Genomic DNA, 15,866 nt, shown 5'->3' with positions numbered 1-15,866 from the left:
CAATGCCGGGCTTCTATATACTCCTCCTCCAATTCCATGTCCATACTGAGGCAGTACTCGTGTTCCATTGAAACTACAAGTCCATCTGCTGCAGGTGGCAAACAGGAGTTCATTAAAGCGGTGTTCCGGCCAAAATTAAAAAAAAAATAACCCTATAATACACAAGCTTAATGTATTCTAGTAAAGTTAGTCTGTAAACTAAGGTCCGTTTTATTAGGTTATTACAGCATTTTGTAACTTTATAAACTTGCAACAGACCGTGGCCATCTTAAGTGTGGGAATATGAAGCCAGACTGTATTTCTTCCTGGATCTCAGCCTTGCAGATCTCGCACATGCTCAGTGCTACACAAGCAATGAAATAGGTTTCAGGTCCGGTTTCCATAGCAACGGCAGTGTCAGAGGAAGTTACCGCCCCCTTAGCTATGCAAACCTCTCCTCCCCTTCTCCCTCCAGGAACCAGTAAATATACTGCATGTACAACAAAACAAAGCCTGGCGTATAGCATTTCTCACAAGCCTGGCATATAGCATTTCTCACAAATCCTGCACAATTACCACCACTCCCCCAGTCTGCACAAATTACCACCACTCCCCCAGTCTGCACAAATTACCACCACTCCCCCAGTCTGCACAAATTACCACCACTCCCCCAGTCTGCACAAATTACCACCACTCCCCCAGTCTGCACAAATTACCACCACTCCCCCAGTCTGCACAAATTACCACCACTCCCCCAGTCTGCACAAATTACCACCACTCCCCCAGTCTGCACAAATTACCACCACTCCCCCAGTCTGCACAAATTACCACCACTCCCCCAGTCTGCACAAATTACCACCACTCCCCCAGTCTGCACAAATTACCACCACTCCCCCAGTCTGCACAAATTACCACCACTCCCCCAGTCTGCACAAATTACCACCACTCCCCCAGTCTGCACAAATTACCACCACTCCCCCAGTCTGCACAAATTACCACCACTCCCCCAGTCTGCACAAATTACCACCACTCCCCCAGTCTGCACAAATTACCACCACTCCCCCAGTCTGCACAAATTACCACCACTCCCCCAGTCTGCACAAATTACCACCACTCCCCCAGTCTGCACAAATTACCACCACTCCCCCAGTCTGCACAAATTACCACCACTCCCCCAGTCTGCACAAATTACCACCACTCCCCCAGTCTGCACAAATTACCACCACTCCCCCAGTCTGCACAAATTACCACCACTCCCCCAGTCTGCACAATTACCACCACTCCCCCAGTCTGCACAATTACCACCACTCCCCCAGTCTGCACAATTACCACCACTCCCCCAGTCTGCACAATTACCACTCCCATCTGCACATTTAACACCCCCCTAGTCTGAACTTGTGTCCCTTCATATGCAGCCACTTGTGTCCACATCAAAATCATCCACTTGTGTCCCCAATAATATGCAGCCACTTGTGTCCCCAATAATATGCAGCCATTTGCAACCCATCATATGCAGCCCCCACTTGTGCCCCCATCAAATGCAGCAACTTACCTTCTGAACGAATCGCCGGTATCCAGCGCCGATCCTCGATCCTCTTGAAGCCAGGGTAACTATGGCAACAAAAGCCTGATTGCCCTTATTTAAAATGGCCCCAGCTGCCACGCATTGCGTCATTTGCGGTTTTGAAATAAATGCTACGGCCCAGCGACGCCTATTGCCTCCCGGGATTGATAGCAAACATCTCCCAGGAGGCATAGCGGGCCGGGAATGACGCGCTCAGGCTGCGGTTGAAAGGAGAAAATGGAAATACAATTCAGAAATAAAAAACAGCGAGTTTAAAATTTATATATATATATATATATATATATATATATATATATATATATATATATATATATATTATACCAAGGCACAGAGCAGCAGGGGATGCCGAGAACTTTAAAAAGTGGGTGGAATTCCACTTTAATTCACAGATTGCAAAATTAAAAAGGAACAGCTGCTGCAGGCGGGAGTGGTTATACAGCACACATTGTTCTAGGAGTTAAAAAAAAATATATGGTAAGTTTACGAAAAAAAAAAAAGTTAAGGCTTCAACAAAACTGCACCTGTGCTTATTACAGAATACTAAATTCTTAGATCAAGCTAAAGTCCATCACTGCATGCCAGTGGGTGCTCCACAATGTAACAGTTCACTGGGTTCCATTCACTATGATTCAGATAGTTAGGTTAAAGCTTTAACAGGTATGCCAGCGCAAAAACATATACAGAAGCAGGTGCTGCAAAGCTGCAATGGTGAATTTATTGTACATTTATGTTATACAATGTGGTAAGATAGATAGATAGATAGATGCTCGGTCTCTTTGCTTTTCATCTACCTTTACAAAGTTGTATACCTTACCTGGAGTACTGTAACTCTATGCTGCTGGAACAATATATGGAACAATTTTCTGGGCATCATTTTAAGATGTTCTGGCACAATTAGTAGACAGGCTCCATAGGACAAAGCAAGAAACATTTCGATAACAGATGGGTCAAAGGTCAGAGGTGAAGCAAGAAACACAAGATCATCTGGTGACATACCGAAGATGGATCTAAAAACATAAAAAGGTGGTTAAATTCAATATTATTAGGAGTGGAGCGTCAGGCAAATATAAAACCACATCAATATTATTGAATTAAAAAAAAAAATAAATAAATAAAAAAATCTATCAAGTGCCATTCATGACCATCATTCGTGCTGTATATTTAGGTAAACAAGGACCTCGGACTGTACAGGCCACACAAGGAGTAAACCATTTGTAATAAATCATGCATGTCCTCCAGGACACCAAAAGTCTTCTGACAGTGCAGGCATTACTGGATGGAATGCTCTCTCTCTCCCCCCCTTTTGCTCCCTCCTCCCTCTTGTCTGAGGATATACTGAATGCTTATGGTGGAACTGAGATTTAGGACACCTGGAGGTTTTTCTAGTCCAACAACTTTATTATTAACCCTGTATCAGGTGAAATATAATCTGGAAAGCACTAGAAAACACACTTGAGACCACAACTTGAGTGAATGACGATTATATACCCGACATTCTAACTGGTGCCATTTGGGGTGTAAGTTGGTGGGGTCCCTGATGCTCCAGCGCCTGCCCAGGAAGTGGTGATGCTGTTGTCTCCTTGTGCTCGAGATGAGTGCTGTAATGTCTTAAATGGCCTTGATGAAGCAAGTCTGGTGAAACACATTGGAATATGAGGATATCCGATATCAGCATTCTCTATTGGTGTTTGAAAGTACACAATGATCTATCAGCACTAGTATTCTTTTTAATAAGCAATATGTACACTGGATACAATTCTTTTAACTTTTGTTATCAATAAATTGCATGATTTTATTACAAATGGTTTACTCCTTGTGTGGCCTGTGCCGTCCGTGATCCTGGTTTACTTGTTTTCCTATAATTAAAAAAAAAAAAAAAAAAAAAAAAAAAAAAAGGGGGGTGGAATAAAACATTTACTTGCTGTTGTCCATGCCACTGAACACTCATTTAATGACGAAAGCTAGTCTCCTGAAAAATCTCCAGAAACAGATACTTCTGGAAGTGTCAGTCCCCAGGTCCTTCACCAACAAGACATAGCAGTGATGTAGAGGGGGCCAACAACATTTACAATTATAATTTTGTTGTAGCGTTGCATACCCTTACCCTCGAGGAATACAAAACTTGAAGCACCTTAGTTTATCCCAGCTGTGGGGACAAATATTGGAGCACAACAATTGTAATTTGGTCCCTTACCGGGTTTATGTTGGGTATTGCTGTGATGTAAGATTGTACTGTATATCACCAGAATGTAATACTTTATCGGCCATGATGTGATTTTAGGTGTGTATATTTTAAGGTGTACCAATAAATAGATGATATTTTTTTATACTACATTGTCAATAGTTGTTGCCTGAAAAGTCCCATTGGAGCGTTGAATATTTGGTAGTGTCAAAGTCACTTTAAATGTATTTTTAAAGTATATGTACTAGGGATGCACCGAAATTCCGGCTGCCGAAACTTATCGGACGAAAATGGCCCATTCGGCAAAAAGCCGAAAGAGAATTTTTGCCGATACCGAATGGGGCAGGGCCTGGGAAGGGGCGGGGCTCCGGCTATCAGGGGGGCTTCCTATATCGTAGAAGAGAGGAGAGCCGCTGCCTGTTTGATTACAGCGTCGGGAACATCACAGCTTTCATTTCAATAGCTGTGTGTTCCCCGCTGCGCGCCGTCACATACAGCCCCTACCCCTTGTCCGGGCACTTTGATAGACAGATCACCCGTCCCTCCCCCTTGTCCGGGCACTTTGATAGACAGATCACCCGTCCAATGGGATGGGTGATCTGTCTATCAAAGTGCCCGGACAAGGGGGAGGGGCTGTATGTGACAGCACGCAGCGGGGAACACACAGCTATTGAAATGAAAGCTCTGATGTTCCCGGCGCTGTAATCAAACAGGCGGCGGCGGCGGCTCTCCTCTCCCTTCACTGGCTGCAATGGGAACACAGGCTGCACTACTGGGGACACTGGCTGCAATGGTGACACTGGCTGCACTACCGGGGACACTGGCTGGCTGCATCTGACGGGCACTGGTGAGGCTGCATTGATCTCTTGTATCATGTCCCCAGTCTCTGACCATCTCCTGTATCAAGTCCCCAGTCTCTGACCAGCTCCTGTACCATCTCTGCAGTCTCTGACCATCTCCTGTACCATCTCTGCAGTCTCTGACCATCTCCTGTACCATGTCCCCAGTCTATGACCATCTCCTGTACCATGTCCCCAGTCCCTGACCATCTCCTGTACCATGTCTGCAGTCTCTGACCATCTCCTGTACCATGTCTGCAGTCTCTGACCATCTCCTGTACCATGTCTGCAGTCTCTGATCATCTCCTGTACCATCTCTGCAGTCTCTGATCATCTCCTGTACCATCTCTGCAGTCTCTGATCATCTCCTGTGCCATCTCTGCAGTCTCTGACCATCTCCTGTACCATCTCTGCAGTCTCTGACCATCTCCTGTACCATGTTCGCAGTCGCTGACCATCTCCTGCATAAAAATATTTTTTAAAACAGTCACTTTCGGTATCGGTGTTGTTTCGGTATCGGTTTCGGTTTTCGGGATCAAGGAAGATTTATTTTCGGTATTGGTTTTGGCACCAAAAACCCATTTGGTGCATCCCTAATATGTACACCTGATCACTAAAAATTAGTTTTACCATGTTAATTTAAATTCAAAAGTATTTTTCACTATTTTTAAAACTGCAAAGTTACAGTATGTTCCTGCTCTAGATCTTTCAAACCTATGAAATAGGTTTGATAACAGAGGTAGTATGAGGCATTTCAATACTTCTGTATTGACAGCACCACAGAAATCATGGCAAGGAAATATAAATTTTCCTTCGGTTGCTATGAAACCAGCCCACATACTCAGATTTCAGATGTGCTAAATATTCGCTCAGAAACATGGTCACGACTCTAAGGTTTTTTTTAATATAAAAAAAATTTATACAATACAGTGAAAATTCTGCTACTTACACACAACAGTAAGACTAAACACGGTTATAAAGATCTCAAATTTAGCTTGGAGTGAAAAACCCCAAAAGGGCAGCATTTGTATGCAAAAATAGCCATTAAAAATAACTACAAAAAAATACTGCAGCCCCTTCTGTAAAGTTATTTATGTTGTTCCAATGACTTTAACTGACAAAAATATGAATATTAGCTCCTATGCTTGAGGCCACTTCTCTGCATATCATACCTGACCAATATATTAAATATCAGCTTGCTTTTCTTGTGGGCTGCTTTTATTTATTACATATATTTGGAGAATGCAGACAATTTTATGCTGTGCTTTATATTCCCACCAATTCTTGTCCTCAAAGAGCTTACAATCCAAGTTCCCTATCTGACATGCATACATACAGATATTGGGCCAATTCAGACAAAAGCCAATTAATCTACCAGCAGGTCTTTGGAGTGTGGGAGAATCGATGGAACAAACCCACACAAGCACAGGGAGAACGTGCAAACTCCATGCAGACAGTGTGCGCTTCACAATGCTTTGTGCGAGTTATACATACATGCGCTATACATGCGAGGATGAGTGTTAGGTCTTAGAAGGCCTCTCTGGCTTTCTCAGAATGAATGGCTTGGAAGACTCTTATGTAGAAATTTGGGTCAACATTATGGATTGGCAAAGAAGTTAGTCAGATCTGTGGTTTTCCTAAAATTGGCATGTGCCCATACTGCAAAGAGGGAAGAATGAAAAAAGGGAGAGTAACAAAAAGAGACATGGGAGGAGCCTTAAATACAATATGGGGTTGATTTACCAAAACTGGAGAGTGCAAAATCAATCAGCTTCCAGGTTTTATTGTCAAAGCTTAAAAGGGTTGGAAAGCTTTGTGTTTTTTTACCTTAATGAATCCTATGTATTAGGCCCCTTTCACACATGCGGACCGTATGTCCGTATTTCATCCATCCGTTTTCGGATGAAATACGGACATACATGCATCCCTATGGGATAGCGGGTGTCAGCGAATGTACATCCGCTAACACCCGATGTCGTCCGCCTCCGCTCTCGTCCGATTCTGCGGACGGAAGAAAATCCTATTTTTCTATCCGTCTGCAGAGCGGATCGGAGGAACACGGACAGACGGTCCGTGTTCCTTCGATCCCCCATAGGGGAGAGCGGAGATCTGACAGGGCGGTCCCTGCACAGTGTGCGGGTCCCGCCCTGTCATCTGCCTGCTCAGCTGGGGAAAGCGGAGCGATCCCCGCTGAGCAGCGGATAAACACGGGGTGGATCAACACGGATCCGTCCCGTGTGAAAGGGGCCTTAAGGTAAAAAACACCTTGCACTCTCCGGCTCCCCTCGTTTTACTTACCTGAGCCCCAAATCTCCGTGGGCACGAACCCGCGTTGCTTTCCCCCAGCTCTTGTGGGCTCTTCATTGGATGATTGATAGCAGTGCAGCCACTGGCTCCCGCTGCTGTCAATCAAATCAATGATGCAGGGCACCAGGGGGCGGGGCCAGGTGATACAGTCGGTGGCTATGGCCGCCGACTATATCACACGGGAGCGCACCCGCAAACTAACTCCCTTGGGAGAGCGCTTCCCAGAGGGGGTTAGCTCTTGCGGGGAGGAACCGAGACAGCCGCCGAGGGACCCCAGAAGACGAGGATCGGGGCAACTCAGTGCAAAACGAACTGCACAGTGTGGAGGTAAGTATGGTATGTTTATTTAAAATAAATAAACAAACCTTTACAACCCCTTTAATTGAACGAGCTGAAGTTAGAAGTCGATTTGCTACCATGCACACCTGCACCAGATTTTGCACTCTCCAGTTTTTGTAAATCAACCACTATATTTTAATTGCTAAAACCTTACACACAATGGCTGGGTGGTTGCAGTCAGCCCCATTACCTTGAATGGATTGCATTTGGCAGCAGTACTGGCTGCCAAATGTGATATGGGCAGGGCTTTTTTTCTCAGAAAATAGGTGCAGGTACCCCCCCTTTTGAGTCACCCCTTGTCTCCATCCCCTACCCACCTCCAAGCACTGTCCCTTGGTTCAATCTCCTACTCACCTCTCTGTACTGCCTCTTTTCAAGAGTAAAAAACCAAGTATCATGTTGTGGTTCTAGGTAATTTGTATGGAATTTGTTAACACGAAAAGCAGTAAAATAGATCCCGTGCGATCAGCAACAGAAGACCCCCCCCCCCCCAGCAACAATAGATCCACCAGCAACAATAAATCCTCCCCTGCAACAGTAGAAAAAGCAGTGAAATAGATCCCCTGCAATCAGCAACAATAGACACCTCCCCGCAACAATAGATCTTCCAGCAGCAATAGGCTCTCCCTCAACTGTAGATCTTTTGCAGCAACATACGACCCACCGCCCCCAGCAACAATAGATCATCCACCAGTAACAACAGATCACATAGATCACCCACCAGCAACAATAGACCTCCCCAACAACAGGCCCCTGGCAGCAATAGATCCCCCCTGCGATAAAAGGTCCCCCAGCAACCAGCATCAATAAGCCCTCCAGCAAACCACAGCACCCCTTGCCATTAACATACATTCAGTGCTGGAACTGCTTTCCCCACGTTCCCGCTGAAAAAAAGCCCTGGATATGGGTATAACTTTTGCCACTCCTGCTACTTGTTACCCCATCCAGTCACCATGTTCGGTTAAAGTGTTTGTTACCCTCAAAAAAATAAAACACACACAGATCCTGTTCCCTTAAAGCATGAATAACAGCACAGTGCTTGTGCTGTGTAATTTGGCCCCTTCTATCACCTGAAATACCTGGCTGATCCTGCCTGGCTATGCATTCCCCCCTGTAAACTGACCACAGTTTATCATGGCTGCTGAGCCCTGGTCAGTTTACGTGCCTCCATCATCTGCAGCTCTCCTCTCTGCTCTCCCCCCTCCCTGCCTGTCCGCTCCATCAACTCCTCAGCTCTCCCCTTCTGTTGCAAATCATAACTACAATAAAAACATACAATCCCCTCTGTAAAATAACATTATGTGCCCCTGTGTTATATAAAAAAGATGCCGATCTGTACCTTATATCAGAGCAACTCCCAGCGCTCACATGACTCCTCGGCTCTCTTTTCTCTCTCCTCCCCATCTGACATCAGCGGGATTTCTCGGCCTCTCCCGCTATATATTTCAGCTGGGGAGAGGAGAAAGCAGAGGAGTCACGTGAGGGCCAGGAGACGCTCTGATATATAAAAAAGATGTCGATCTGTACCTTTTTATAACAGACACTGGGGCACATAATGTTATTTTACAGAGGGGACTGTATGTTTTTATTGTAGTGGCTTAACAACCACTTGTAGACTCATTCTTTTTTTTTTGCTCCTCCTCCCCTGCCACAAGTTTAAACAAGGCTTACCCAAAAATCCAATCAAAAACATATTTTATCCCACTTTACTAGTTACTGACATACTGATGTCTACATGATATATAGTAGTACAAAAATAACAGATGCAGGTAACAGATTGAATAAAACATAGTTAGTGAATATAACTTACCCAAGATGCTGAACGTTTGGTACAATGCAGCAGTGAGGTACACTAACTATTTTAGGGTTGCCGGTGGTTCCAGAGGTGTGCAAAACATATGCCAGGCAATATTGGTCTCTGTCTAAGTACTCATCACACAGCTGTCTCGGAGGAGAGTGCAGGGCACTGGAGGTCTGATCGTGGTCATCTTTAATTTTTGGATCTTTATCATTTATTTTCTCTCTTTGCAGAGCCTCAAAAATTGTGATGTTCAGATGCTGAACTTTTGAGGAATCTTTTTCGATCCAGCTCGGGAACAGTTGTCTGAAGACCTGGCAAACAAGGAAGAGCATCATTGAGCAGGCAATCTAGCTGAACCCTAAACTAAACATTTTTTTATAAAAACAAGAACCACATACATTTAAAACATAAATGTTGGTGTCTTGTGTATTTCTTCTAGATCAGAGTAGTAATTCAGCACAAAACAACTTCTACACTTTGCCTCCTTGCAGGATTTTCCTGTAATAAGGACCAGTCACTGCTGCTCTCTCTTCTTGTGCAGGGTGTCTTGCATATGCCCCCTTGTAGTTTTCTGCAGGCGGCCTTTAGAGAGAGGACCTGCTAGGACCCACCCTCAGCCCTGCTCTCAGCACAGCAATAATGATGTCACCTCTTATTTTACAAGGCAATATCTGAGTTTTCAAAGGCATTGTGGAACACATTTAAATGAAAGTCTTTATGCTCAGAGTTCCGTTTTAGTTCTGCTTCACTTCCACAATTGTGATTTTCACCTCCAATATATAATAAAAAAAAAAAAAAAAAAGTATATACAGTGGGGAAAATTATTATTTGAACCCCTGCAGATTTTGTAAGTTTGCCCACTTACAAAGAAATTAAGGTTCTATTATAATTTATCATAGGCGTATTTAGAATGATAGAGACAGAATATCAACCAGAAACCCAGAAAAAAAAAAAACCACGATACAAATGTTATAAATTGATTTGCAGTTCAGTGAGTAAAATAAATACCGTATGTATCGGCGTATAGCACACACTTTTTTCCCCTTAAAATCAGGGGAAAGTCGCAGGTGCGTGTTATACGCCGATCCCCTGCGATCCCGAGCTGTCACAACTTCAAAATCGCCGACCGCGATTTGAAAATGACGCCGCCAGCGCCGAAATACACAGAGCCGGTCCTCGGCTCTTTCCGGCGGCTCTCGTTCAATTCGGCTCCACTCGTAGTCCCGAGCGGAGCTATCCGAACCTACTCGGCTAGGTTCGGATAGCTCCGCTCGGGACTACGAGTGGAGCCGAATTGAACGAGAGCCGCCGGAAAGAGCCGAGGACCGGCTCTGTGTATTTCGGAGCCGACGGCGCCATTTTCAAATCGCGGTCGGCGATTTTGAAGCCCAGGATGGCAGGGACAGGGGATCGAAGGCTGCACTGGGGCAAGGCTGCACTGGGGCAAGGCTGCACTGGGGCAAGGCTGCACTGGGGCAAGGCTGCACTGACAAGGCTGCAATGATGGGCATTTAAATGTAAGTTTTTTCCCTTCAACTTCCCTCCTAAAAGTTTTTTTTTCCTTAAAATTCCCCCCTAAATTGGGGTGCGTGTTATACGCCGATAAATACGGTATTTGTTACCCAAGTAAAACATGACTTAGTACTTGGTGGAGAAACCCTTGTTGGCAAGCACAGAGGTAAGATGTTTCTTGCAGTTGGTGACCAGGTTTGCACACATCTCAGGAGGGATTTTGGTCCACTCTTTACAGATCTTCTCTAAATCTGTAAGGTTTCTTGGCTGTCCCTTGACAACTCGAAGTTTCAGCTCCCTCCATAAATTTTCTATAGGATTAAGGTCTGGAGACTGACTAAGCCACTCCATGGACCTTAATGTGCTTCTTCTTGAGCCACTCCCTTGTTGCCTTGGCAGTATGTTCAGGGTCATTGTCATGCTAAAAGACCCCATCCATGACCCATCATCAGTGTTCTGGCTTGGAAAAGAAGGTTCTCATCCAAGATTTTACAATACATGGCCCCTCAATGCGGCATGTACCTTTAGCAGAGAAACAGCCCCAAAGCCTAATGTTTCCATCTCCATGCTTGACTGTAGGGACGGTGTTCTTAGGGTCATAGTCTGCATTTTTCTTCCTCCAAACACAGCGAGTCCCCCTCCTCAAGAAGGCACATCTACAGTCACGCCAATGAACATCTAAAGGATTCAGAGAAGGATTTGGGAGAAAGTGCTGTGGTCAGATGAGACCAAAATTTAGCTCTTTGGCATTAACTCAACTCGTGTTTGAAGGAAGAAAAATGCTTACTATGACCCCAAGAACACCATTTCTACAGTCAAGCACGGAGGTGGAAACATTATGCTTTGGGGCGGTTTCTCCGCGAAATGTACAGGCCAACTTTGCTGCATTGAGGGGCCAATGGACAGGGTCATCTATTGTAAAATCTTGGATGAGAACCTTCTTCCCTCAGCCAGAACACTAAAGATGGGTCATGGACGGGTCTTGCAGCATGACAATGACCCAAAACATACCACCAAGGCAACAAAGGAGTGGCTCAAGAAGAAGCACATTAAGGTCATGGAGTGGCCTAGTCAGTCTCCAGACCTTAATCCTATAGAAAATTTATGGAAGGAGCCGAAACTTCGAGTTGCCAAGTGACAGCCAAGAAGTCTTAAGAATTTAGAGAAGATCTGTAAAGAAGAGTGGACCAAAATCCCTCCAGAGATGTGTGCAAACCTGGTCACCAACTGCAAGAAAGGTCTTACCTCTGTGCTTGCCAACAAGGGTTTCTCCACCAAGCATAGCATTTGTTTTGTGTTTCCTCTGGATTTTTTTGGTTGATAGTCTGTCTCGATCATTTAAAATACACCCAAAATAAAAATTATAGACCCTGCATTTCTTTGTAAGTGGGCAAACTTACAAAATCTGCAAGGATCAAATAATTATTTTCCCCACTGTATAAACATGTTAACCAATTCCACCTAAACATTTAAAAAATTTCATAACATACATTTTATGCTTAGATATGCATGTGGCAAGTAAACCTAAATCCATTCTGAAACAAAAAAGGAAGCAAAAGGCCCATTGCAGCAATTTATAAAACAAAATACAAATGCATTTTGTTTCCAGTTTGCACAAGAGGCCTTAGAAAACAATGAGAATCCATTTTCTGAAAAGGAGAGGGAAAGATTGCGGGCTATTAGTCCCACATGAAACCAATAACGGGGTACAATTCCTTCCACTGACACCAATGATGGGACTTGACTCATGCCACTGACACCAATGACAGGGCACAATTTCTTCTACTGACGTCAATGATGGGGGACTATTCTTTCCACTGACACCATTGGTGAGACTTTTTCTCCCAATGATGCATACAAAGAGGCACTGTTCCTCCCACTGACGCAAACAATGGGACACATTTCCTCCCACTGAAGCCATTGGTGGGGCATTATTTTCTCCAATAATACAAGGATGGGCATGCCTTCCACTGAAGATAGGTCATGGTTTATTCCCACTGACCGACAGCATTTTCTACTGCTACCTATCAACAGTCTGGCCCTTTTAAAGACTGATGGATGATAAACTTGCCCTTTGTTTAAAAAGTTTGAGGACTTCTGCTTAAATAAACCATCAATGCATATGCAATTTTGGGAGTTGTACAGGAGGAAAGCACATCACAAATGAAGATGTTAAAGTGTAATTTAAGTTTTATCATACTATAATTTTATGCTCACTTCAGCTTTGTTGGTTTCCACCAACATGTAGCGAATTTTACATCTTTCTGCGAGTGAAAATATGAAATTGGATGGGGCACCAGGGTCTACAGGACAATAGGCAGCTGGGACCTGGAGAATCCTACAAAAACAAAGTGAAGAGAACTGAAATTATAAATCCATAAAAAAAATTGGATCATTAAAGTGCATCTGTGTCCAGACTATGGATATTAAGATATTTACATATTTTAAACAAGCAGCAAAAGTACATTGAAACAACCCATTACTCACCTCTCTAGCTACATGTACTAGGAAGTACTTCACCCTAAAGTTGTTTTTGTAGGTTTTATATTTATACAAATTATCATCATCATCATCATCATCATCAATTTATATAGCGCCAACAATACAGTTATAATACAATAAAATACAAGAGGATTAAGAGGGCCCTGCTCAGAAGAGCTTACAATCTAATAGGGTGGGGCAGGTGGTACAAAAGGTTGTAACTGTGGGGAATGAGCTGATGGAAGTAAAAGATTAGTTGGAGGCATGATAGGCTTCCCTGAAAAGATGCGTTTTCAGGGATCGCCTGAAGGTAGCAAGAATATAGGATTGCCGGACAGGTTGAGGTAGCGAGTTCCAGAGGATGGGAGAGGCGCTGGAGAAATCCTGGAGAGGAGCATGGGAGGAGAAGACGAGGGAGATTGAGAGTAGGAGGTCTTGGGAGGAGCGGAGAGGATGGTTTGGGTGATATTTGGAGACAAGATTGGTGATGTAGCTCGGGGCAGAGTTGTGAATGGCTTTGTATGTTGTGGTTAGTATTTTAAATTTAATTCGCTGGGCGATTGAGAGCCAGTGTAGGGATTGGAGGAGAGGGTTGTCAGACGCTGAATGGTGAGTAAGGTGGATAAGCCTGGCAGCAGCACTCATGATACACTGAAGAGTGGATAGCCTATGGAGAGGCAGGCCAATGAGAAGGGAGTTGCAATAGTGAAGGCTTGAGATAACAAGGGAGTGAATGAGGAGCTTGGAGGTTTCATTTGTTAAAAAGGGGCGGAATTTAGAGATGTTACAGAGGTGAATTCTACAAACTTTTTGACAACGATTGGATTTGAGGCTCAAAGGACAAGTCAGAGTCTAGGATTACACCTAGTACCCTGGCGTGAGGGGGATGGACTGAAGGTTGCAATTGTTGATTTTGATGGAAAAGTCATGGAGGGGGGCACCGTAGCTCCGTTTTAGAGAGATTTCGTTTAAGAAAATGGTGCGACATCCATGCTGATATGTCAGTTAGTAATGTGAGAGGAGACTGAAGGAGTGATGTGAGGAGTAGCCAGGTAGATTTGGGCGTCATCGGCGTATAAGTGGTATTGGAAGCTGTGGGCAGTGATCAAGTGACCAAGGGAGGAGGTGTTGATAGAGAAGAGAAGGGGTCCAAGAACAGAGACTTAGGGGACCCCCACAGAAAGAGGCAATGAAGAGGAGGAGACAGAGTTGTAGGTAACACTGAAGGAGCGCTGTGATAGGTAGACAGATAACCCGGATAAAGCGGGATCTTGGAGGCCAAGGGAATGGAGTTTGAGAAACAGCGGGTGGTCAACAGTATCAGAGGCCGCAGAGAGGTCAATTAGTAGGCGTATGGAGTAATGGCTGTTGGTTAGCAGTTAGTAAATCATGAGTTTTAGTAAGGCAGTTTCCGTGGAGCGCTGCGAGTGAAAGCTAGACTGTAAGTGGTCAATAAGGTTATTTTCATTGGAGATAGGAGCGAAGACGGTTGTAGATCAAGCGTTCTAGAAGTTTAGAGGCAAATGGGAGCAATGAGATGGGTCTTAAGTTGTTCAGGTTGGTGGGGTCCAGTGAGGGGTTTTTAAAGTGGGGTTCCACCCAAAAAAAAAATACAAAAAAAATTTGGATATTTTTTTTTTTTTTTTTACTTACCTCTAAATGCCTGTTGCTAGGTGGTCCCTAGTAGTCTGCCTTTTCCAGTGTCTGGGCTGGTGACATCACTTCCCCCTCAGCACAGGAAGGGCTCAGCTCTGTTCCCTCCCTCCTGTCAATCATCTGGGACCCATTACAGGTCCCAGGTGACTGAGCGGTCAATTACGGCGTGCGGCGCCGCTCGCGCATGCGCAGTGGGTGCTAGGCTGTGAAGCCACAGCTCGGCGCCCACAGTTGCAATGCCGGCGCCGCTGAATGGCAGGGGAGACGAGCGGGACTTCAATACCCCGCATCGCTGGACCCTGGGACAGGTAAGTGTCCAATTAAAAGTCAGCAGCTGCAGTATTTGTGGCTGTTGACTTTTAATTTTTTTTTAATTTTTTTTTTTTTTTTACTGGACCTCGGGTGGAACTCCTCTTTAAGTATGGGAGTCAGTGGCAGCTGGTGCTCAAAATTTTTTGGGGGGAGCAAATAAAAGTGAAAAATACTGAACCCCCCCCCCCCCCCCATCAATTGCAGCCTCACTGTGCCCATCATACGCAGCCACTTGTGCCCCATCATACGCAGCCACTTGTGCCCCATCATACGCAGCCACTTGTGCCCCATCATACGCAGCCACTTGTGCCAAACGCAGCCAGGTGCGTCCCCCGGCTGTCACTTTACTAACCACCCCCCGCCCCCCCCACGGCCGGTCCAGCGGCACTTACCACTCATGTGGCGGGACTCTGCTCCTCTCCTGGAGTAACGGGGCTCTCCTCCTCCTCTTCTGTAGTTGCGGGAAGGGGCGGCTGCGGCTCCTGTGTCAGCTCGGCTCCTCAGGCTTCCTCCGCCGTGTCTCCTCTTCCGCCAAAGCGTTAGGCATCCAAAAGGATTGCCTACTTGCTTTAGCCAATCGGGAGACAGGTCTTACTGACCTGACTGCTGAATAGCGAATATTCATTCGCTATGCCACACAACAGGGTGGGATCGGGATGCAGTGCTCTGCGCCCCGAGCCCACCCTATTTTGAAGCCTATTAAGAGCCTCTGGCTCTAATCAGGTGCTTCAACATAACCCCCCTCCCCGCCATAGTATTTCATGTGTCCTGCCTTCTGAAAGGGGCCAGGCACATGAATAGGGAGGGTGGCTGAGGCGTCAGGGGGGGTGGCTCCCGTTCACCCACAATGCACGGGCCGCCACTGATGGAAGT

At 45.2% G+C, this 15,866-nt stretch overlaps 1 protein-coding gene across 2 annotated transcripts in view; it reads right to left on the bottom strand.

Annotated features, from left to right (window-relative positions):
* Positions 1–15,866, bottom strand: part of AASDH (aminoadipate-semialdehyde dehydrogenase) — a 95,613-nt gene that overhangs the window by 61,096 nt on the left and 18,651 nt on the right. Inside the window, exons 3-5 of one of the 2 annotated variants that reach the window (XM_073608399.1) lie at positions 12,762–12,882; positions 9,042–9,343; positions 2,379–2,571 (exon numbers count right to left, since the gene is read on the bottom strand). In XM_073608399.1, the coding sequence (XP_073464500.1) occupies positions 2,379–2,571; positions 9,042–9,343; positions 12,762–12,882 (616 nt within the window). The remainder of the gene's footprint in view (positions 1–2,378; positions 2,572–9,041; positions 9,344–12,761; positions 12,883–15,866) is intronic. The other variant, XM_073608405.1, reaches the window with a different exon arrangement.

The sequence above is a fragment of the Aquarana catesbeiana genome, linkage group LG01, assembly GCF_042186555.1.
Source record: "Aquarana catesbeiana isolate 2022-GZ linkage group LG01, ASM4218655v1, whole genome shotgun sequence".
In the NCBI taxonomy this organism is placed as follows: domain Eukaryota; kingdom Metazoa; phylum Chordata; class Amphibia; order Anura; family Ranidae; genus Aquarana; species Aquarana catesbeiana.
Note: the sequence above shows the minus strand (reverse complement) of the source record. Positions and strands in the feature narration are given on the sequence as shown.